The 24,916-nt window shown below is 41.8% G+C and overlaps 1 protein-coding gene and 1 long non-coding RNA gene across 2 annotated transcripts in view; one reads left to right on the top strand and one right to left on the bottom strand.

Moving 5' to 3' along the window:
* Positions 1-11,374, top strand: part of cpn1 (carboxypeptidase N, polypeptide 1) — a 91,165-nt gene extending 79,791 nt beyond the window's left edge. The window contains exons 7-9 of the mRNA XM_010897570.4: positions 2,380-2,479; positions 10,811-10,929; positions 11,053-11,374. Coding sequence (XP_010895872.1) covers positions 2,380-2,479; positions 10,811-10,929; positions 11,053-11,157 — 324 coding nt within the window. The 3' untranslated portion in view covers positions 11,158-11,374. The remainder of the gene's footprint in view (positions 1-2,379; positions 2,480-10,810; positions 10,930-11,052) is intronic.
* Positions 11,375-18,218: 6,844 nt separating this feature from the next.
* LOC109615793 lies at positions 18,219-19,312 on the bottom strand. Its single transcript, XR_002196788.2, has 2 exons — positions 19,042-19,312; positions 18,219-18,441 (listed from the first exon to the last, which is right to left on the bottom strand). It is a non-coding gene; the product is annotated as an uncharacterized LOC109615793 (long non-coding RNA).
* Positions 19,313-24,916: the final 5,604 nt, after the last annotated feature.

The raw sequence follows: 24,916 nt of genomic DNA, 5'->3' as shown, positions 1-24,916 counted from the left end.
TTGGCACACACCCTCTGGTCCCCCTTTCTGAACAGGGGAACCATCACCCCGGTCTGCCACTCCTTAGGCACTTTCCCCTACTCCCACGCAATGTTGAAGAGGTGTATAATCCAAGACATCCCCTCCACACCCAAAGCTTTCAACATTTCTGGACGGATCTCGTCAATCCCCGGAGCTTTGCCACTGTGAAGTTGTTTGACTACATCAGTGACTTCTGCCATGGAGATAGATGATGCTTCCCCTCCAGCTCTGCCTCCACTATAGAGGGCGTGTTAGTGGAATTTAGGAGTTCCTCAAAGTGTTCCTTCCATCGCCCAATTACCTCCTCAGTTGAGGTCAACAGTGTCCCATCCTTACTGTACACAGCTTGGATAGTTCCCCTTTTCCCCTCCTGAGGTGGCGGACGGTTTTCCAGAAACACCTTGGTGCCGACCAAAAGTCCTTCTCCATGGCTTCCCCAAACTCCTCCCACACCTGCTGTTTTTCCTCTTTCACAGCAGAGGTCGCAGCCCTTCGGGTCTGTCAGTACACTGCAACCGTCTCCAGAGTCCTCCAGGATAACATATCCCAGAAGGCCTCCTTCTTCAGTCGGACGGCTTCCCTGACCACCGGTGTCCATCAGGGCGTTCGAGGGTTACCGCCCCTTAATGCACCTAAGACCTTTAGACCAAAGCTCCCCGCCGCAGCTTTGGCAATGGAGGCTTTGAACATCGAACACTCAGGTTCAATGCCCCCAACCTCCACAGGGATGCCAGAAAAGCTCAGCCGGAGGTGTGAGTTGAAGATCTTTCGGACAGGGGCCTCCTCCAGATGTTCCCAGTTCACCGCACTGTTTCCAAAACATGGGATATACATTACATTTCAAATATTATTCAGTGGTGGTCGTGTTTCAGCCTTCTTTACCTTGGCCATGTCTCTGAGCACTTGAAAGCTTGTACTTCTGGACACTCCAAGTAGGTTGCAGTTCTGGAATATGATGGCACTGAAGGATAATGGGTTCCTGGTAGCTTCACGTTTAATTCTTCTCAAGACTTTGGCAGTTAATATGCGTCTTTTCTTCTCCATGCATTTTTTTGCACCCCACTTGACTTTGCAACAAAACCTTTGATTGTCCGGTGGTCACACCTCAATAGTTTAGCTATTTCAAGAGAGTTGCATTAATCTGAAAAGCATTTTAAAATTTTAGACTTTTCAGTGCCAGTTAAATATCTTTTCTGGCCCATTTTACCTGAGGTCATGAAGCTGCCTAATAATTATGCACACCTTGATATTAGGTGTTTTTCACTGTTGCCACAACCTCCCACATTAAACCAGTACATTTGACCTGAAAGTTATTCAATCCAATGAGCATTCAACTTTATGGTTTGGAGTTGGAAAATGTGCATTGGAATAATGATACAATCAGAATACTCACTTGCCTAATAATAGTGCACGCAGTGTATAAATAAAAACCTAGACCATTTTTGCCTTTGCGCCCGGTATTGTTATTATTATTATTATTATCATCATTCTGTTATTATTATCATCATATTGTCATTATTATAAAAATATAAAATATATAAAATACTAAATCTGAAATATCCCAGGAGTAGGTCGCATTATAACAAAAAGCAGTTTTTCTTAACTCTTAGCCTTAACCTGTACTGAGGTCAAGTTCCTGCAGTACAGCCTTGTATACAAACATTTACCAATGTTTGGCCAATCTGGATGTCAGGGAGTTCCAGTCGTCTGAAGTATATAAAACACAAAGCTAGCTTTTCATTTTATAATACCACATTAGAGCTGGGCAAAATGGAATGAGTAGTCAAGTGGGAGCCAATGATTGGGTGTTCTTTAGCTGCTGATTGGCTAATCCTTTGTCTTTGCCAGTCATGCTAGAAGGGTTACAGCCTATGTCGAAATGACTTCCATACATTACTCTTGATTTAGAATTTCCATGCAGTTGATAAGATAGCAATCAGTATACCTAATTGTGCTGTCTACCAAGCAATGCCCATCATGAGCTATTTGAAAAGGTGTTTGTTTTGATGGGTGAGCAGTATTTGGTTTGGATTAGTGACATGCCAGCGAGCTAAAGCCCTTGGGGTAAGTTATAACATGTTGGTGTAATTAACCAGAGCACTGCAATTGTATCGCAGACTGGCTGACATCAGTGACATTTGATTAAAGGCACTGGAGTGACTGGCTGCATTCTCATTTGTTTTGACATTTCTATAAAAATTCGCTTGGATATGTCCATGATGAATTTGATGTCCATGAAAACAATTATTTTACATTTATTTCATATTGCCCAGACCTAATATGTGATATTATAAAATCAAAGCAAGCTTTCTTGTCCTCTTTGGTCAGTTTAGTAAACTGTAATGATTTCCTCTCTAGGTGCATCATGGAATCAAAGGAATGGTTTACGATAACAACAACAACCCCATCGGCAATGCAGAGATTTCAGTAGCTGGTATCAACCATGATGTGACTTCTGGTAAGAGGCAGTCAAATAATTTTAAATCTTGACTAAATATTCTGAAGAATCTTAGCAACTTTTTCAGCACACTGTTGGTACATCTGCTTGTAGCAGTATAAAATGTGGTTTGTAGTTTTGCTATGTCATACTATGTCATGAAGAAAACAACATATCCTAATACATTTTGAGTTGAAAACTGGCCTAGGATCGTGGAGAATTCCAAGCCCCTGCTGTTGGTGCATATTTACCTCTGTAGCATGGGTTTTATTACAGTCCTCTGCGCTTTCACAACAAAATTATGCATAAAAATATATGTAAAGAAATAAATGTGCTCATCACAAAAATACATTGTCCTATACCCAATACTGACAAAGTGAAAACACTTATTAGAAATACGTGCACTTAAAAAAAAATAAAGAAAAACTGAAATATCTAATTCAGACCCTTTATTTAGTACTTTTTACATAATCAAATCTTTGAGCTTCTTTGGTATGATTTTACATTGATTTGGGCAATTTTCCTATTCATTATTCCAGACCCTCTCAAGCTCTGTCAGATTGGATAGGGAGTGTGAACTGTGCTCTTCAGGTCTCCCAATAGATGTTTAATGACTTTCAAGTCCTGGCTGGGCCATACGGACCTGTGCACTTCAGCATTCTCTTGGTTGTGTGCTTTGTGTTGCTGTCATGCTTACGGTTTAAACTTTGCTCCAATCTGAGCTTCTGTCTGCTCAGGTTTTCTTCAAGCAAGCAAGTTTATTTATTTAGCACAATTCATACATCGAAGAAATTCAAGGTGCTTTACAAACAAAATATATGAAAGTACAATAACATAAAAACAAATACTCAAATGAAAACATCAAAGCAAATTAATATATCATAATAAGAAAAAATACAATAAGAAAACATATAAAGATTAAAAATGGGATAAAAACATAGGAAGCTATAAGGCTAAACATTGTGGTTAAGTTTAAGTGCTCAGTCATAGGCAAGTACATACATACATCTTCTTCCGATTCATCCGGGGCCGGGTCGCGGGGGCAGCAGTCTAAGCAGAGATGCCCAGACTTCCCTCTCCCCAGACACTTCCTCCAGCTCTTCCGGGGGGACACCGAGGCGTTCCCAGGCCAGCCGGGAGACATAGTCCATCCAGCGTGTCCTAGGTCTTCCCCGGGGTCTCCTCCCAGTGGGACGGGACCGGAACGCCTTCCCAGGAAGGCGTTCCGGAGGCATCCGAAACAGATGCCCAAGCCACCTCAGCTGACCCCTCTCGATGTGGAGGAGCAGCGGCTCTACTCTGAGCTCCTCCCGGGTGACCGAGCTTCTCACCCTATCTCTAAGGGAACGCCCAGCCACCCTGCGGAGAAAGCTCATTTCGGCCGCCTGTATCCGGGATCTTGTCCTTTCGGTCATGACCCAAAGCTCATGACCATAGGTGAGAGTAGGAACGTAGATTGACCGGTAAATCGAGAGTTTTGCCTTGTGGCTCAGCTCTTTCTTCACCACGACAGACCGATACATTGACCGCATTACTGCAGAAGCTGCACCGATCCGTCTGTCAATCTCCCGTTCCATCCTTCCCTCACTCAAGAACAAGACCCCTAGATACTTAAACTCCTCCCCTTGAGGCAGGCACTCTGAAGTGTGCCTGCTCCCAACCTGAAGTGGGCAAGCCACCCTTTTCCGACTGAGGACCATAGCCTCGGATTTGGAGGTACTGATTCTCATCCTCACCGCTTCACACTCGGCTGCAAACCATCCCAGTGCATGCTGAAGGTCCTGGTTCGAAGGGGCCAACAAGACAACATCATCCGCAAAGAGCAGAGACGAAATTGTGTGGTCCCCAAACCTGACACCCTCCGGCCCCTGGCTGCGCCTAGAAATTCTGTCCATAAAAATTATGAACAGAACTGGCGACAAAGGGCAGCCCTGCCGGAGTCCAACATGCACTGGGAACAAGTCTGACATCGGGCTTCGGTCGTACAGGGACCTGCCAGCCCTTAGCAAAGGACCCAGGACTCCATATTCCCGAAGCACTCTCCACAGGAAGCAGAGGGACACAGTCGAATGCCTTCTCCAAATCCACAAAACACATGTGGATTGGTTGGGCAAACTCCCATGAACCCTCCAACACCCCGTAGAGAGTATAGAGCTGGTCCAGTATTCCACGGCCCGGACGAAAACCACACTGTTCCTCCTGAAACCAAGGTTCTACTATCGGCCGTATTCTCCTCTCCAGGAACCCTGGCATAGACTTTCCCGGGGAGGCTGAGAAGTGTGGTCCCCCTATAGTTGGAACACACCCTCCGGTCCTCCTTCTTAAAAAGAGGGACCACCACCCCGGTGTGCCATCCCAGAGGCACTGTCCCCGACTGCCACGCGATGTTGCACAGGCGTGTCAACCAAGACAGCCCCACAACATCCAGAGACTTGAGGTACTCAGGGCGGATCTCATCCACCCCCGGTGCCTTGCCACTGAGGAGTTTCTTGACCACCTCTGTGACTTCAGCCCGGATGATGGACGAGTCCACCTCTGAGCCCTCATCCTCTGCTTCTTCAATGGAAGACGTGACGGTGGGATTGAGGAGATCCTTGAAGTACTCCTTCCACCACCCGACGACATCCCCAGTTGAGGTCAACAGCTGCCCACCTCAACTGTAAACAGCGTTGGTAGGGCACTGTTTCCCTCTCCTGAGGCGCCGGATGGTTTGCCAGAATCTCTTCGAGGCCAGCCGAAAGTCCTTCTCCATGGCCTCACCGAACTCCTCCCAGGCCCGAGTTTTTGCCTCCACAACCACCCGGGCTGCAGTCCGCTTGGCCTGTCAGTACCCGTCAGCTGCCTCAGGAGTCCCACAAGCCAACCAGGCCTGATAGGACTCCTTCTTCAGCTTGACGGCATCCCTTACTTCCGGTGTTCACCACCGGGTTCGGGGATTGCTGCCTCGACAGGCACCGGAGACCTCACGGCCACAGCTCTGAGCAGCCGCTTCGACAATGACGGTGGAGAACATGGTCCACTCGGACTCAATATCTCCAGCCTCCCTCGGGATCCAGTCGAAGCTCTGCTGGAGGTGGGAGTTAAAGATCTCTCTGACAGGAGACTCGTCCAGACGTTCCCAGCAGACCCTTACAGTACGCTTGGGCCTGCCAAGTCTGTCCAGCTTCCTCCCCCGCCATCGGATCCAACTCACCACCAGGTGGTGATCAGTTGACAGCTTCGCCCCTCTCTTCACCCGAGTGTCCAAGACATACGGCCGCAGGTCAGATGAAACGACAACAAAGTCGATCATTGACCTGCGGCCTAGGGTGTCCTGGTGCCACGTGCACTGATGGACACCCTTATGCTTGAACATGGTGTTCGTTATGGACAAACTGTGACTAGCACAGATGTCCAATAACTGAACACCCAATCACGACCCTCCAGGTGTCACTGTCGTTGCCCACGTGTGCATTGAAGTCCCCCAGTAGAACGATAGAGTCCCCAGTCGGAGCACTGGGGCCGCCTTCGACTGCCGCCCGATCCTCTCCGCACCGTCCCCTTATGGTCCCTCCTGTGGGTGGTGAGCCCACGGGAAGGCGGCCCCACGTCGCTCCTTCGGGCTGAGCCCGGCCAGGGCCCCATGGGGAAAGGCCCGGCCACCAGGCGCTCGCGTACAAGCCCCAACCCCGGGCTTGGCTCCAGGGTGGGGCCCCAGCTGCGCCATACCGGGCGACGCATGGCAGTGCATGTTATTTTCTAAATCTAAAAAGGTACCTGTAAATTTGGGTTTGTTTACTCTCGATATTACTCACACTGAATGTGTCCTTGCATACAAATACCTTGGCATATGGATAGATGAAAATCTTTCATTTAACCTTTTCATGCGTGAGTTTCAAATATTCCTTACCGACCACACAGAGTTTTTTTGCACGTACTCCAGCATTTGAACTCATTCCAGCATTTGAACAGTCACCTTGCCAGGCGAGGAACACTATATAAATTGCATTGCAAGCTTCTCTCGTTGACTCTAATTCTAAGAGCTGCAAAAGTTTGTTGATGTATAACTGTAGCTAGCTAGCAAACATCAGCTAACCGCTAGCAAACGTCAGCTAACCGCTAGCTAACAAAGTGTGACCAGTAATTCAGTGCAGTGAAAATGAATAAACTATGTAAAAAGCATACAACAGGTAACGTAACTTCTAGAAGGTTTTTTACAATGGTTTTGATCGGTTGTCAGCTCTTCCAGAAAATGTTAAGATGCTCTATTGTAGTCGCTAATATAATTTGTTTTTTAGTATTAGTGTTGGCTGTCTGTTGGTACGTAAGTAACACTTCTTGTCCCGATTTGAATGCTTTCTACCTGGTTAATATCATAGTGTGGTCTTGAAACAATTACAATCAGGAAATAAAGTTATAAACACGGTTTGAGTTAAATGTGAGTAAATAACAGCGTGGTCTGACCAGCCATTGTTACATTACTTGTAGCTAGGCATGCTAATGGTGCGTTCTAAACAAGACGTTCTAATCACACCGGTGTGATCGTACGCTTCAGGGACCACTCTAGCCTGATCACACTGGTGTAATCGTACGCGTCAAACAGTTAAAAAACATGTAGAATGAAAATTGACTTTCTATATAGAAAAGTCATGCTTTACATAATCTAGCAGAAAGCAAACTGTTCAGTTGACTTTCATGCCAGTTATTGATTATGGCGATATTATTTTTATGATGATTCTACCTCAGTTTTAAAACCTCTTATCATGGTTCATTATCATAGTTTTATTACAGGTGATTGTTTCAGCACACATCGTTGTTATCTGTATCAGAAAGTAGAAAGTAGGCTGTCCTTCTTTGAAGTCGCGGAGATCTATGTATTTCCCCCTTGTTTTTAAAGCGCTCCGTCTGTAAGGTCCTGGCTGGGGGCCTCTAGGCATCTCTATGTGCCTGGGGGTCACAACCAGGGCCTAATCACAGAGGTGCCTCTAGGCATCTCTGTGCCCCTGTTTTCTGTTCTCCCCATTTAAAGGGAGCTGCACCTTGTCTCTAATTGGGGACCTTATTTAATTTGCTCTTTTTCATGCTTGTCTTTTGGATCATTATTTGTGTTTGCCTTTTGTGTGATTCAACAGTTTCGGTTGGTGGTGCTGCTTTTATTGTTGGAAGAAACATATTAAAAGGATATACTTTTATAGCTCTGTGCCTCATATCCTGCCTACCCATAGTGATAGGCTACCGAGGCTTTCAGAAGCGTTTGAACAACCATAGAAGCCTGCATTTTGCAAAGAGGCTTTGTAGGTCTACAATCTTGTCCCTGACATACTTGGACAGCTCTTTGGTCTTGGCCATGGTGGAGAGTTTGGAATCTGATTGATTGATTGCTTCTGTGGACAGGTGTATTTTACACCGGTAACAAACTGAGATTAGGAGCAGTCCCTTTAAGAGTGTGCTCCTAATCTCAGCTCGTTACCTGTAGAAAAGACACCTGGGAGCCAGAAATCTTTCTGATTGCGAGGGGATCAAATACTTATTTCTCTCAATAAAATGCTAATGAACATTTTTGACATGCGTTTTTCTGGATTTTCTTTCTGTTATTCTGTCTCTCACTATTCAAATTTTTTTTGTCAGTGTAAATAACTGGGCATGGAAGAAAATCCCAGTGCCTGTCAGTAGAGATCAAACAAAGCTTTGGACGTCATTAATCACTGGGTGATCATATATCTGATTGACACATCTCTATGAGAGAAACACTGGAGTTAAACATTCATAAAATATGTGGATCCTATACTTGATTTAAGGTGTGGTATTAAAAACTGACAAGCAAATATTCCTGACATAGAACAAATGCAATGTTGTCAGTATTTTCATCAAAACATTATATGAAAAAGTAATTATTGGGACTTGAACCAGGCTTTCTATGACAAATACATATCAGCTCTACACATTGAGCTACCGGCCAACTAATGTTCCTACTGTCTATGGTTGGAATTGTAAGACAATTCTAACAATTGTCCACAGTATTGTGGATACCTGCTTGTTATTGATAATCAATTGATTGATTTTACTCAGTTACAAGCCATGGCTCTATCGCTTCGAACATACTGGGTTGAAATTACAGAGCCTGCCTTCGATCACTATTGTTAAGATTAGGTGGCTGAGTGGGTTGAAAACCTAAAAGACACTGGCCCTCATTTATCAAAAGTGTGTACACCAAATTTCCAGCGTACACCCAAAACCACGGTGACTTTGAGATGTATCAATATGGACGTTGGCGTATGGCACTCTCAAATCCTACGCCAGCTCAGGAGGTGGTGTACGCACGTTTTGAGTTAGCGCGGAAATGCGCAGAAAAAAAAAATCCTAACCCACTGACAAACTAAAATATATGATATATTATGACCCACTGTAAAAAAAACAACAACATAATAATTACAAACTTCAGTGTTTATTTTTGTGCAGCATGGACTTCAATGTTTAATTTGTGTGACTTTACCAAAGCATTTGATTTATATGTATTCCTTCAGACTCGAGCCTGTGCGGTTTACATGACGTTTCAGGGTTAGGCCCGGCAGTTGCGCACGGACTGGGTTCAGTAATAAAAGGCTTTTAATGACCAAAATATAATTCAGACTGACAAAATAATAAAAATGACATTCTTCTTCTTTTAAATAATAATAATAGAAATAATAATAACGACATTCTTCTAAATAACAATAAACGTCATTAATAATAAATATCATAAAATAATAAGACAAATATTACAAATTGTCATGCAATTATTAATGTGAATGAATGGTACTCCACATCACATCATCATCTTTTATTCCGCTTTTTAAACTGCCAAATAAAACAATTTTATTTCTTTCTACCTCCCTGGTGATCGTCTCAATCTCCACGTCAGAGAAGTTTCTCTTTTGTGCCGTCTTCAGTGTGTCCATGGCGTAAAATGAGGGCGTGGGGGAAGCGGAGACTTCCACTGTGTGTAAGTGGATTCGTATCTGGCCTAACGAGGATGTTTTATCTCCACATGCATATCTGTTTCATGTATTTCCATGCTTATTTTCCCAATCTGACATGCTACAATATATTATATTTAAGTTTAATATATTAGCCGTCTTTTAAGTGAACACAGTCGAAAGAGGTGTCTCATTGAAAAGACGCAGACACTATTCTAGTAGCCGTTCACTAATGTGGAATCTGAGCATTAACAATTACAATATGTACGTTTCATTGGAAGTGAATGTGTCTAGATAATGAGAACAACAGAATCATCTCTGTTTAGATTAACAGAGAAGAATAACATTGGGACGGACATTAAACATAAAATGTACAGACTAGATTGTTAACTATATTCCCTAATACATTTCAATGATGGCTTTTATTTTGAAAAAGAAAATCTAAGTTAGCGCTGCTAGCTTAATATCCTGCTGCTAGAAGAACGTTAATGAAGCCTCGAATGACCATCACTATCGACACCTATATTGATAGATACTGTATCAATGTCATTCAAGAATAGCTTATTAGCTGTTAAAACAGCCAGTGGCAAAAACCATAAAGTTTAAAAGAGGATTTGTTCAGGATAGACTAAAACCTTTCTGGCTACAACTTTTAATTGCTACGTTATATGGAAGCGTAAAATGAAACTGTTTACTGTTATAATACGACTATTTCTGGGGGATTTTTAAAATATGTCTTATGATTTGTTCAGGACAGACAAAAATGTTGCTGACTGCACGAAGCTCGTCTTTTCACTTGACAAAAAAGTTATCGTCACCTATATTGATATTGTAGTTACTGTATCAGTGGTATTCACAAATCGCTAATAAGTTGTTAAAACGGTCAGTGGCAAAAACTATAAAGTTCATAGATGCTATTTGGGGTGGAGGAAAACTTAATAAGAAATGTTACGCAGTTTAAAACAATGGTTAATGATGTCTTACGAAATATTCAAACTAGACATGATGTTTTTGGTGGTTGAGTGGTTAAAGACACAACCTTTCACGTGGATGCCCCAGGTTCAAATCTCGTGAGGGCAACAATGATCAAAGCTTTTTATTTTATCCGAAGCAAGCCTCAGCCTTTTCTCTACAAGCAAACTGGGTTGAAATTTCGAAGCAAAGTGTCCCATCACTACTTACCCACAACTGTGACACTGGCATAAATTACCACCATACATTAATTCTCTGCTGACAAGTACAAACTCTTAAACACTGTCTCAGGAATGTTTAACTCCACAGATACTTGCAATTTCCCCAGAGTTAGAGTTGCTCCGTTTAAACTTAGGAGTATATGAGGCCTTGATGATGAAAAAAATCACATTTTGCGAAATTCATTTTAATAATACAACGTTTATTGTATTTTGTCTTTATGGAGGTGTGGGTGGAGACTACTTCAGATTGCTGTTACCAGGCACCTATTCTGTGACAGCATCTGCATCAGGATACCTGCCCTCTACCAGAATCGTGACAGTGGGACCTGCTGAGGCTATAGAGGTGAGAATGTTTGTGGGAGTTAAAATGTTACGTTTAATGTCATCTTTCAAAAACCTTTTCTTAATTTTAAGTTTTGAAAAGCTTTTCCTGAAAATCTGTGTTGTATTTTCTTACCCATTACAGTTGCACTTTTACCTGAAAGTAAAAGAAAAAAACCCAAACCTGAACCTACACCCTAGCAAGAAACCCCCCCCGACTAAGGTCCCTCTAAACATGGGCCCAAGATAAGACATTTTCACATGTTAATTAACAAACATGCCTATAATGAGGGGAAACTTTACAAGTGTAATAAATGACACCTGAAAATATAAAACAAATATGTTGATATATGCATGAGTCTGAATTATTATTGTATGAGTTTTGTTTGTTACTTATTAAAAGTAATTTCTTGAAATTCATCAATAAATAATACATGGTAAAGGCTTAACAAGTCATTTAATAAACAGCATGACAAATCTGTTTCTTTTATTATAATTTGTATATGTGTTTATTGAGAAGTACCAACAGCGATATATAAAATGATCAGTTGACCACATTTAGCTTATTTCTCCCCCCGGGGCCTCATGGAATCAACCCCCCAGCAAAAGAACCAGCCGAAACCCCCCCACCACCTCCCCCCGCACAGTTCCAATCACCCATCCAGCTATCCTTAGGCTGGCCACAATAAAAGGCCACTCTAAAATCAGCAGTTTCATCACATAGCCCAATGCCACAGATGTCGCAAGTTTTGAGGTAGCGTGCAATTGGCATGCTGACTGCAGGAATGTCCACCAGAGCTGTTGCTTGTGAATTTAATGTTAATTTCTCTACCATAAGCCGTCTCCAAAGGCATTTCAGAGAATTTGGCAGGACATCCAACCGGCCTCACAACCACAGACCACGTGTAACCACACCAGCCCAGGACCTCCACATCCAGCATCTTCACCTCCAAGATCATCTGAGACCAGCCACCCGGACAGCTGCTGCAACAATTGGTTTGCAGAACCAAAGAATTTCAACACAAACTGTCAGAAACCGTCTCAGGGAAGCTCGACCTGACTGCAGTTCGTCATCGTAACCGACTTAAGTGCTTACATTTGATGGCGTCTGGCACTTTGGAGAGGTGTTCTCTTCACGGATGAATCCTGGTTTTCACTGTACAGGGCAGATGGCAGACAGTGTGTATGGCATCGTGTGGGTGAGCGGTTTGCTGATGTCAACGTTGTGGATTGAGTGGCCCATGGTGACGGTGGGGTTATGGTATGGGCAGGTGTGTGTTATGGACAACAAACACAGGTGCATTTTATTGATGGCATTTTGAATGTACAGAGATACCATGACGAGATCCTGAGGCCACCTGTGCAATAATCATGCTGTCTAATCAGCATCTTGATATGCCACACCTGTGAGGTGGATGGAATATCTTGGCAAAGGAGAAGTGCTCACTAACCCAGATTTAGACAGATTTGTGAACAATATTTCAGAGAAATAGGCCTTTCGTGTACATGGAGAAAGTCTTAGATGTTTGAGTTCATCATCATCATCATTTTCTTCCGCTTATCCGGGGCCGGGTCGCGGGGGCAGCAGTCTAAGCAGAGATGCCCAGACTTCCCTCTCCCTAGACACTTCCTCCAGCTCTTCCGGGGGGACACCGAGGCGTTCCCAGGCCAGCCGGGAGACATAGTCCCTCCAGCGTGTCCTAGGTCTTCCCCGGGGTCTTCCCTCTACTTTGAGCTCCTCCCGGGTGACCAAGCTTTTTACCCTAAGGGATCGCCCAGCCACCCTGCGGAGAAAGCTCATTTCGGCCGCCTGTATCCGGGATCTTGTCCTTTCGGTCATGAACCAAAGCTCATGACCATTGGTGAGAGTAGGAACGTAGATTGACCGGTAAATCGAGAGCTTCGCCTTGCGGCTCAGCTCTTTCTTCACCACGACAGACCGATATATCGACCGCATTACTGCAGAAGCTGCACCGATCCGTCTGTCAATCTCCCGTTCCATCCTTCCCTCACTCGTGAACAAGACCCCTAGATACTTAAACTCCTCCACTTGAGGCAGGCACTCTGAAGTGAGCCTGCCCCCAACCTGAAGTGGGCAAGCCACCGTTTTCCGACTGAGGACCATAGCCTCAGATTTGGAGGTACTGATTCTCATCCCTTCCGCTTCACACTCAGCTGCAAACCGTCCCATTCTTTGAGTTCAGCTCATGATAAATGGGGGCAAAAACAAAAGTGTTACGTTTATAATTTTGTTCAGTTTATATACATATACAGGTGCTGGTCATAAAATTTTAATATCATCAAAAAGTTGATTTATTTCAGTAATTCCATTCAAAAAGTGAAACTTGTATAATGTATACATTCTTTCCACACAGACTTATATATTTTGAGTGTTTATTTCTTTTCATTTTGATGATTATAACTGACAGCTAATGAAATCCCCAAATTCAGTATCTCAGAAAAATGTTATATTGTGAATAGGTTCAATATTGAAGACACCTGGTGCCACACTCTAATCAGCTAATTAACTCAAAACACCAGCAAAGGCCTTTAAATGGTCTCTCAGTCTAGTTCTATAGGCTACACAATCATGGGGAAGACTGCTGACTTGACAGCTGTCCAAAAGACGACCATTGACACCTTGCACAAGGAGGGCAAGACACAAAAGGTCATTGCTAAAGAGGGTGGCTGTTTACAGAACTCTGTGTCCAAGCACATTAATAGAGAGGTGATGGGAAGGAAAAGATGTGGTAGAAAAAAAGTGTACAAGCAATAGGGTAAACAGCACCCTGGAGAGGAATGTGGAACAAAACCCATTCAAAAATGTTGGACTACACCTGGGGTCAGTGCTTCAAGAACCACCACACACCGACGTATGCAAGACATGGGTTTCAGCTGTCGCATTCCTTGTGTCAAGCCAGTCCTGAACAAGACACGAAGCGTCTTGCCTGGGCTAAATACAAAAAGGACTGGACTGCTGCTGAGTGGTCCAAAGTTATGTTCTCTGATGAAAGTAAATTTTGCATTTCCTTTGGAAATCAAGGTCCCTGAGTCTGGAGGAAGAGAGGAGAGGTACAGAATCCATGTTGCTTGAAGTCCAGTGTAAAGTTTCCCCAGTCAGTGATGGTTTGGGGTGCCATGTCATCTGCTGGTGTTGGTCCACTGTGTTTTCTGAGGTCCAAGGTCAACGCAGCCGTCTACCAGGAGGTACTTCATGCTTCCTGCTGCTGACCAACTTTATGGAGATGCAGATTTCATTTTACAACAGGACTTGGCACCTGCATACAGTGGCAAAGCTACCAGTACCTGGTTTAAGGACCTGGTTTTTGGTATCCCTGTTCTTAATTGTCCAGCAAACTCGCTTGACCTTAACCCTATAGAAAATCTATGGGGTATTGTGAAGAGGAAGATGCGATACGCCAGACCCAACAATGCAGAAGAGCTGAAGGCCACTATCTGAGCAACCTGGGCTCTCATTACACCTGAGCAGTGCCACAGATTGATCGACTCCATGCCACACCGCATTGCTGCAGTAATTCAGGCAAAAGGAGCCCCAACTAAGTATTGAGTGCTGTACATGCTCATACTTTTCATGTTCACACTTTTCAGTTGGTCAACATTTCTAAAAATATTTTTTTTTGTATTGGTCTAATATTCAAATTTTCTGAGATACTGAATTTGGGGTTGTCAATTATAATCATCACAATTAAAAGAAATAATGTTTTTAAATATATCAGTCTGTGTGTAATGAATGAATATAATACACAAGTTTCACTTTTTGAATGGAATTACTGAAATAAATCAACTTTGATGATATTCTAATTGTATGACCAGCACTTGTATGTGTGTGTACAGTAGTGCTCATAAGTTTGCATACCCTGGCAGAAATGTTGGCATTGATTTTGAAAAAAATATAAAATGATATAAGTATGGAGATCATATGAAGCCATATATTATCACATAGCTGTTTGGCTCCTTTTTAAATCATAATGATAACAGAAATCACCCAAATGTTTGGCCTTGTTACAGACAGACAAGGTGATACACACAGGTTAAAATGGCAATTAAAGGTGAATTTCCCACACCTGTGGCTTTTTAAATTGAAATTGGTGTCTGTGAATAAATAGTTTGTTAGCTCTTATGTGGATGCACTGAGTAGGCTAGAAATTGAGCCATGGGGAGCAGTAAAGAACTGTGAAAAGACCTGCGTAACAAGGTAATGGAACTTTATAAAGATGGAAATGGATATAAAAAGATATCCAAAAGATATCCACTAATTACAAATGCCACTTAGTACTGTTCTATCACTTATTAAGAAGTGGAAAACTCAGGTTTCTCTTGATACCAAGCCAAGGTCAGGTAAACCAAGAATGATTTCAGCCAGAAGAATTATTCGGGATACAAAATAAAATCCACAGGTAACCTCAGGAGAAATACAGGCTGCTCTGGTAAAAGACAGTGTGGTTGTTTCAAGGAGCACAATACAATGATTCTTGAACAAAAATAAGCTACATGGTCAAGTTGCCAGAAAGAAGTCATTACTGCTCCAATGCCACAAAAAAGCCCAGTTACAATATGCCCGACAACACCTTGACACGCCTCACAGCTTCTGGCACACTGTAATTTGGAATGACGAGACCAAAATACAGCTTTATGGTCACAAACATAAGCGCTGTGTTTGGAGGGGGGTCAATAAGGCCTATAGTGAACAAAATAACATCTGTGAAGCATGGTGGTGGCTCACTGATGTTTTGGGTGTGTGTGAGCTCTAAAGGCACGGGAAACTTGTGAAAATGTATGGCAAGATGAATACAGCATGTTGTCAGAAAATACTGGCAGACAATTTGCATTCTTCTGCACTAAAGCTGCGCATGGGACACTCTTGGACTTTCCAGCACGACAATGGCCCTAAGCACAAGGCCAAGTTGACCCTCCAGTGGTTTCAGCAGAAAAAGGTGATGGTTCTGGAGTGGCCATCACAGCCTCCTGACCTAAATATCATCAAGCCACTTTGGGGAGATCTCAAATGTGCGGTTCATGCTAGACGACCAAAGACTTTGCATGACCTGGAGGCACTTTGCCAAGACGAATGGGCAGCTATACCACCTGCAAGAATTCGGGTCTCATAAGCAACTATTACAAAAGACTGCACGCTATCATTGATGCTAAAGGGGGGCAATGCTCAGTATTAAGAACTAAGGGTATGTAGACTTTTGAACAGGGCTCATTTCATTTTTTTCTTTGTTGCCATGTTTTGTTTTATGATTGTGCCATTCTGTTACAACCTACAGTTGAATATGAATCCCATAAGAAACAAAAGAAATGTGTTTTGCCTGCTCACTCATGTTTTCTTTAAAAATGATACATATATTTTCCAATTCTCCAAGGGTAAGCAAACTTGAGCACAACTATATAGATACACCAATCAGCCATAACATAATGACCACTGACAGGTGAAGTGAATAACACTGATAATTTCGTTATTGGCACTTGTCTGTGGGTGGGATATATTAGGCAGCATGTTGACATTCTGTCCTCAATATTGATGTGTCAGAAGCAGGATAAATGGGCCAAATTGTGATGGCTAGACGACTGGGTCTGAGAATCTCCAAAACTGCAGCCCTTGTGGGGTGTTCCTGGTCTGCAGTGGTCAGTACCTATCAAAAGTGGTCCAAGGAAGTGGTCCAAGTGAACCGGCACCAGGGTCATGGGCGGCCAAGACTCATTGTTGCACGTGGGGAGTGAAGGCTGGCCTGTGTGGTACGATCCAACAGACTAGCTAGTGTAGCTCAAATAGCTGAAAATGAATCCTGGTACTGATAGAAAGGTGTCAGAACACAGTGCATCGCACTATGTTGCGTATGGGGCTGTGTAACTGTAGACCAGTCAGGATGCCCATGCTGATCCCTGTCCACTGCCGAAAGCGTCTACAATGGGCACGTGAGCATCAGAACTGGAGGAGAAACCCTATTGTAGGAGAAATCCTATTGTTATTGTAAGTATTTTTATTATTAGAGGTTCTCCAACAGAGAATCCCTATTGTTATTGTTAGTATTTTTTTTATGGGCTCTCCGAAGGAGAATCCCTATTGTTATTGTTAGTATTTTTTTTTATTATGGGCTCTCCGAAGTAGAATCCCTATTGTTATTGTTAGTATTTAGGCATTCTTCGGCAGGAGAAACCCTATTGTTGTTGTATTATTTTTGGGGGTTCTCCGGTAGGAGAAACCCTATTGTAATTGTAAGTATTATTATGAGGGGTTCCTCTGGTTGGAGAAACCCTATTGTTATTCCTAAGGTAGCTATCTAAGTTGGCTATGGCACTTCTCCATTGACCAGCACAGTACAGGACAGCAAGCATTTATCTGACCAGTGCAGTGTTGCCTGCACGGCAAGGTAAAGCAGAAGTGCCAATCATAATTACAAGGTGGCACTTTCCCTGAAGTTCCAGGTGCGTCCTGTATTTTAAATGAGTCTCCCTGACACCCGCAAATCATATACAAGGAAGGAAAGATGGTTATAAATTATAAAATACAGAATGATGGCACACCATCTGACAATGTTAAAGGCAGTGAGGCAGGTGAAGTTGCAGTTGGTATTCCAGCATTTTTGTTTTGATTGAAAGGCATGATTTGCCAGATTCTCTAGGCATGATTGTTTTTATTTTGAGTACTTTAATGAATGTTGAATTTGGTTTTTAATTTTAAATTGATTTCAAGATTCACAATGAATAAATTGTTCTTATTTGTTGATAATCCCATGTGACTACTTAAGCTATATAGTGTGACCATTTACCCACTGATGGGGCAAATTGTCACAAGTGCACTCTATTTAAACAGTCTACAACTCCATACTGAAATCAGATCACAGATAATGAATAGAAAATGTGCCCAAAACTTCTTTCATTTGGTATGACATTGTGATGTATTGTACCCTTTAATTGTTATACAGTGTGACAACATACTCCGCTCTCCCCTACTTCCAAGAAACGACTAGATAACATAAGCACATGACAGGAAACAATACAAATATGGAAATATCAGTTAGATGTAAATGCCTATTACAAACTGTAATTTCATCACTTAAGTAAACATACAGCTCTGGAAAAAAAGTAAAAAATTATTATCCAAAAAAGTTGAAAAGGAAAGCAACAGAAGCGTTCAATTTGCAGTTGTCTCTTAATTTTCCCAGAGCTGTATTTACATGAAATGAAGACTGTAAAACATTTGAAAACTGCCAAAATCAAATATGTAAATATATGTATGAAATATATTGTAATGAATAACCCATACAGAGTGAAATGAGACTCCAATTGCAGAACGCACATTTCTTTATTCTAGTCGCCAAGCAAAATGGGCACAGGCAAACTCAACAGAAAAACAAGCAGGCCGATTCGGCAACAAGTGGTCAGAATGAGAGGGCGACCGTACAGGAAATCGGCAGGCAAAAAGGGTAATCCACAGAACAGGCGGGCTGTATGTCCTGAACAGGAACCCAGGACCTCTCCTCCGGTCCATTCATGAAGGATTGGAAGACTGCAGGGGCATTAGTAAGTCCATAAGGCATGACACGATACTCAATGACCACGATGGGTAATGTTTGCAGTTTTCCACTAATTCCCTTTTCTTATACACAACAGATTGTAGGTGCTCCTTAAATCCAATATATTGTAGCCTGTCCTACTTGTTCCATGTATCAACACTCTTAAAGGAGTAAGAAACAGACAGTTCTCTTGGCACATTCTAACAGTTTTATTAAATATTTTGCAAATATGAGACACATCAACCGCTTACCAACATAATCATCTGAGGAGTCTTTAAAGCATTGGGAAATACATTCAATACTTAGAGAAATGGGTGGGGTTAGGAATCCACATGGTTGCACCATAAAACCACCTATGTTCCTTACCCTTACTGCCCCCTGTTGTGCATCTTCCCCTATCCTGTCCTAAAACCCATTGATCTGCATCTACCCCCGTCCTGCTGGAGCTTTATGTTTACCGCCACACCTCATACTTCCTTTCCCACAGCACAACCAACATTCCTTTTCTCATCTAAACAGTTGCTCAGTCGTTTAATCAGTTAGAATACATTATTAAAGAAATTTCCCTGACATCCGTCGTCCTTTTTACTTACAAAGAAGCTGGAGGCAGCAGGAGACAGATGGGCGGAGGGCTCCTGGGCGTAGGGCCTCATCTATGTACATGGTCATAGCTTCAGTTTTAGGTAGGGATAAAGGGTAAATGCGATGGTACAGGAAATCAGCAGGCAAAAAGGGTAATCCACAGAACAGGCGGGCTGGTCAAAAGGCAGGTTTCTACTGATGAAACACAACAGGCAGGGGAGACCATTATCAGGAACATAATTACTTGGTTACAAAGCACACCAGCTTGGCAAGTCCACTACAAACAATACCTCATGACTGAGTGGTGGCAGAGGTCTGCTATATATTGGGAGTGATGATCAGGCACAGGTGTCTAGAACTTCGGTGATTGTGATCTGGAGTGAGAGTTGCGTTCAGGCGGTTCAGGATGTTGCGCGTGTGTATCGTTAGCAGGGAGAGGGCGTGAAAGGGCAATGACAGAGCAAGGACGTTGCGAGGACCTCACATATATGGCCATACATTAGTAATACATATAATACATACGTATATTAATATATGTTTAAAAAAAATATAGGCACATATTAAAAATATATGTTTTCGAAATTTATGTCAATATATAATACTTCTGTGTGGGATCACACTGCTCTTTTTGCCTTTTCCCTGCTATTATTCCCTGATGCCTGGATCTCTTGTCTCGTAACTTCTGGTACGACTATATAGCTGCCATAAGTAATCAGCCCCTCTGTGACCGATAAAGCGTCTTTTATGGGGTATTCATCTTTCTCTGATGCTAATATATTTTTAATTTGATCTGGCCATCCCTGTTTAATTAGTCTCTGTACAATTTGTAATTGTTCATCCATTTATTTAGTGTCTCTGATCCTATCGAGCATAGTTTGTGACACAGGTAAATTGATGATTACCATATCAACGTGCCTACTGACATTGGCTGACGTCTGCTCCCCACTGAGCATGCTGTGTGATAATGTGTCTGCAACCAGGGCTGGTTCTAGGCATAAGCGAAGGTGTTTTTTGCTTAAGACCCCCAAAAGACCTTGTCTACCATAGCCAGTGTTTTCCTAGGTGTGTCTTCTGCTGTAGCCCCAAAAATCGCAAGAGCCCCGGGTCTCTGACATCTTAATACCTTACGGCGTCTACGTTTTTATTATTTATCAAAAGGACTACTGGTTTCTGGTCTGTTTTTAGTCTGAATCGGTCCATTCCAACAATTTATTTTTGGAAATGTTTGCATACCCAAACTACCGCCTAAGCATTCTCTCTCTATTTATGCATAACTTGTTTCTGTCTCAGTGAGTCTCCTTGAACAGCATGCCACAGGTTTCAAGCTTTCTTCATGGAGTTGGAACAACACTCCACCCAGTCCATAACAGCTCGCATCCGCCGACACTGCTGTCAGTCTCACTGGGACATAGTAAGCAAGGACGAGTGATGTGATGAGGCCTCCTCTTGTGTATGGTCCCATGTCCACTCCGTTTTCTTCCTTTCAGAAGATTGTACAGTGGTCCTCCGACTGTCAACAAGTCTGGGATATACTCCCCATATAACTGAGCATGCCAAGGATCCTTTTCAGTACTTGGAAATCAGCTACTGTTCCTCATGTCCTCGTAGTTTCGGCATTGTCTCATTCTGCTTTTCCTTGTGCCTCAGGACCGTGCCCATCTACCTACTTGCTCACTCCACGCCAATCCAACACCAGCCAACCTCGCCATTCTCCCTCCGTCATCTGGTCTGCCCTGGTTCCTCTCCCAAATTAGTAGGGCTGTGGAGAAAATACAAAAGAAACCTAGAACTGATCTCTTTCTAGACAGCCTCATAAAAAGAAACATTCATGTGTCTTAACCACACGCTACTCCAAATGCTCTGAACGAATTAAGCAAATTGTTCAGAAACACTGGCACATCCTCAAATCAGATACCGCTATTAGTAAGGTGTTTCAGGACCCTCCCCTGGTGGTATTTTCTCATGATCAAAACCTCAGAGATCAATTAGTACACTCCAATTTACCTTCTCTAACTACCCATGGTCAAAGACTGTTGGCTCCTTTACCTGATGGTAACTACAAATGCAATGCCTGCACTCAATGTAATGGAACCTTTAAGTGTACATCTTTTAAACATCACCAAACAGGAAAACCTATTCCTATAAAAGGGGTAATCACGTGCACTACTAAGGCTGTCATTTATTTGTTAACGTGTAGGTAAAACTAAAAGAGAATTAAAGGTTCGTATCTCAGAACATCGTAGCACCATTAGGTGTAAAAACACTACGTACCCTGTTGCTGCTCATTTCATTGAGATGAATCATTCTATTGCATCTCTCCGGTATATAGGCATTGAACATGTCACCCTTCCTTGGAGAGGAGGCATCCTCGACAATTTATTGTTAAAAAGAGAGGCGGCTTGGATCTTTAATTTAAGAACCCTTGCTCCTTTAGGTTTTAATATTGATTATGATCTGAAATCATTTCTCTGATTTGTGTATTAATTTTTAACATGTTTTGCTCTTGATTATTGATAAAACTTAGTGCTATTGTGGCCTTTGGTGTATTCCTGTTTGTATATATCTATTCTTTATTTTGTTTCCCTATCCAATTTTGACACACTACTCCTTTATTGTCTAATTAGATAATCTCTCTGAATTACATATTACAAGCACCTGTGTGTGTCCCACAATACCCTATAAAAGCATGTGATTTGCAGTGTTTTTCATTGTACCCTGATGAAGGCAGTGTGTCTGTCGAAATGTTTTATATTTTTATTATATATATATATACGCGTTTGAGTTTAGAGCCTGCGGCTTTTTCAGTCATTTTGTTTCCATTTCATACCCTTTAGGCAGCACCTCGTCAACTAAGGTGTGCATTTCTTCTACCTTCATCTCCACCTTCACCTACTCCATTCCCCGCTCCCCTTTACAGTAAATACGGTAAATGTACCTTCTACTGAATACATCTGAGTTTGCTTTTGGGTCTGATATCTGCAACTCATAAAAGCTTTGAACCAGCCAGTTCAATTCTCTCCTAGACAAGCTCCAGCTGCTGATCATGCTTTGTCATGCTATTGTCATACTCTATTGCATCGTGCAAGTACTGTACACATAAACTCCCCCCAGCCCAAGCAACAATTCTGTCATTTTGCACTGGAATATTTTTGGTCCCATAATGATTCTAAAAGGAAGACATTCAAAACAATTCTGCCCAAACCATGTTATAAAGATCATCAGAAGGCTACTCTGACCTAAAGGAATTTGCCAGAATCAACTTGCTGCATCTTATGATGGAAATAATTGTCTTATTAGAGATTATCACTGGATATAATTGGCCTATGTGAAACCTCCTCTAAATGAGGTCTCTCCTCCTGGCTACACCAGTGATCATGTCCCCTGTGCATCTCCCAAAATTCTTATGAAACCTTGTAGTCATGGCAAATATGGTCATTTTTGGTGACTTCAATATTCTTATGAAAAAGTCCAATGACCCTCGAATAGGCATTTAAAGCCATAATTGATTCAATGGGTTTTGTTAGGACGTTTACCGTTCTAACAACTAACCCACTGGCACCACAAACAAAGACGTGTAAAAGACTTCCTCCTCCAAATCAAGGACAACACTGTAAATACTGTTGTGCTCATAAGTTTGCATATCCTGGCAAAAATTGTCAAATTCTGGTATTTGATTTTGAAAATATGACTGATCATGCAATTATGATGTATTTTATTAAAGGATAGTGATCATATGAAGCCATTTATTATCACATCATTATTTGGCTCCTTTTTAAATCAGAATGGCCTTGATAAAAATGTACATAACCTTGAATTTTTGGCCTTGTTACAGACACACAAGGTGACACACACAGGTGAAAATGACAAATAAAGGCTTTTTAAATTGCAATTAGGGTTTGTGTACACATTTATCCTAGTTTATACAATTCCTAAAATTCTCTCCACAGGTTGCATTGGGAAAGCAGTGCATGGAAAGGCCATGATTTTCACCTTATAATGGTGTGATTCATGCCAAATGGTGTGAGAATTCAATGCCCAGATGAAGCCCCGCCTCCATGCCAATAGAGGCTCAAAACATGGTTTTGAGAAAACATGACTCAAACAAAGGTGGGAAGAAATTCTAATTGTAAGAAGAAGCGAACGAAAAACTTTGAACAAAGACATTTTAAGATCAGACGGGAAAATCTATTTAATGATTTTTGCATACACTTTTTCCACCCTTGAATCTATTTTTTTCATGTGAATGAATTAACTTTTTTCATACTATGAAATATTTCAGTAACGTTTTATATTCAAAAATATATTTGCCAAATCTATTGGAAAATAAATTTAGTAAAAACCTATCTCATACATTTCAAATGCATCTACAATTTTTTTATATATATCTTATATGCATTCAGTAATTAAATTTCCTTAAACACATTAATTGGCTAATTTTTTTATTTTAAAATGTATCCAAATTATGTTTAAAAAAATATATTTAAAATGTATTTGTTTTCCGTATGGGAAACCCGGTTGCTCACGGGATGCACTGACCTGCTCGGTCTTGAAATCTCGAGGGACACTTGACTTTTTAATCATGAAATAGTTATGAGCTCTAAATCAACCAGTTGTCAACTTGACCCTATACGAACTAATTTACTTAAGGTGCTACTTCCTTTACTTAAGGTGTACTTCCTTTACTAATTTACTTAAGGTGCTTAATCTGCTTATGTTGAACATAATAAATTGTTCCCTATCCTCTGGATGTTTACCGAACGCACTAAATAAAAGTGGCAGAAAGAAAGCCAATATCGAACTTCCACTCAATAATTTTAGAAAAAGCTGTTTCCCCGCACTCCCTTCTTTTGGAGAGACTGGAATCCCATGTTGGGCTATGTGGTTACATTCTTGCCTAGTTTAGAACCTATTTATCAGAAAGATGTCAGTTTTTATGTGTCCTCTGACAAATCAAACATATATACGTTTTGGTTTTCCTCAGGGTGCGGTCCTGGGAATGTGATCTGATATCACAATGTACATTTTCACTGCAATGCAGGTGACACACAGTTGTACATTTCGATAAAATATGGAGAAGCCCTAAAATGACCTACCCTGGAAGCGTGTGTATCAGATATAAAGAAATGGATGACAGGATATTCTTTGCTCCTAAATTGAATTGCTCATTTTAGGACTGAAGAAACAAATATCTATATAGATACAGATCGATATCTCATAGAGATCAGCCCCTGGTCTCACACTTTTGGGCAAAGGGATAAAATAACTGCTGTATCCTGATGATTTGGTTCTCCTGTCACCAACCAAATAGGGTCTCCAACAGAACCTTAATATTCTGGAACAATATAGCAAGAATTGTTCTCCTGCAGTAAATCTCAACAAAGACAAAAATCTGAATCTTCCAGAAAAAAGCCAGATGTCAGAAAAACAGACATATATTCATCTTGAACAACACCATAATTGAACACATTCAAAACTATCCATACATTGGTCGACCATATGTGACAGAATTCAGAAACGGGTGCGAACACGTTGCTAGAGCTCTCAACCATATCACTGCCTTGAATTTAGCTTGTGTTGTCAACAAATCGGAGTGGGAACAAGTTGTGAGAGAATACTTTCAGGAGGGCAATGATGCCATGACCCTCTCTGACACAGAAGATGAATAGGACAACAATTGGGAAATCCCAGACTTGGATACTATTCAAAACGTTGTCATTGAACGAGACATTGCAGATTCTTCTGATGAAAGTGATGGTGAAGGAACCATGGCATCCATGACAAAGACAATGAAAGATGCACAGATTCTTGAAGTACTGAACACCTTGAGTGTGAACTGTAGCAAAAACACAAAGCGTACTAAACAAAGTCAACAGACCAAATGCAAAC

Source organism: Esox lucius, chromosome 5 (genome assembly GCF_011004845.1).
Source record: "Esox lucius isolate fEsoLuc1 chromosome 5, fEsoLuc1.pri, whole genome shotgun sequence".
Classification (NCBI taxonomy): domain Eukaryota; kingdom Metazoa; phylum Chordata; class Actinopteri; order Esociformes; family Esocidae; genus Esox; species Esox lucius.
Note: the sequence above shows the minus strand (reverse complement) of the source record. Positions and strands in the feature narration are given on the sequence as shown.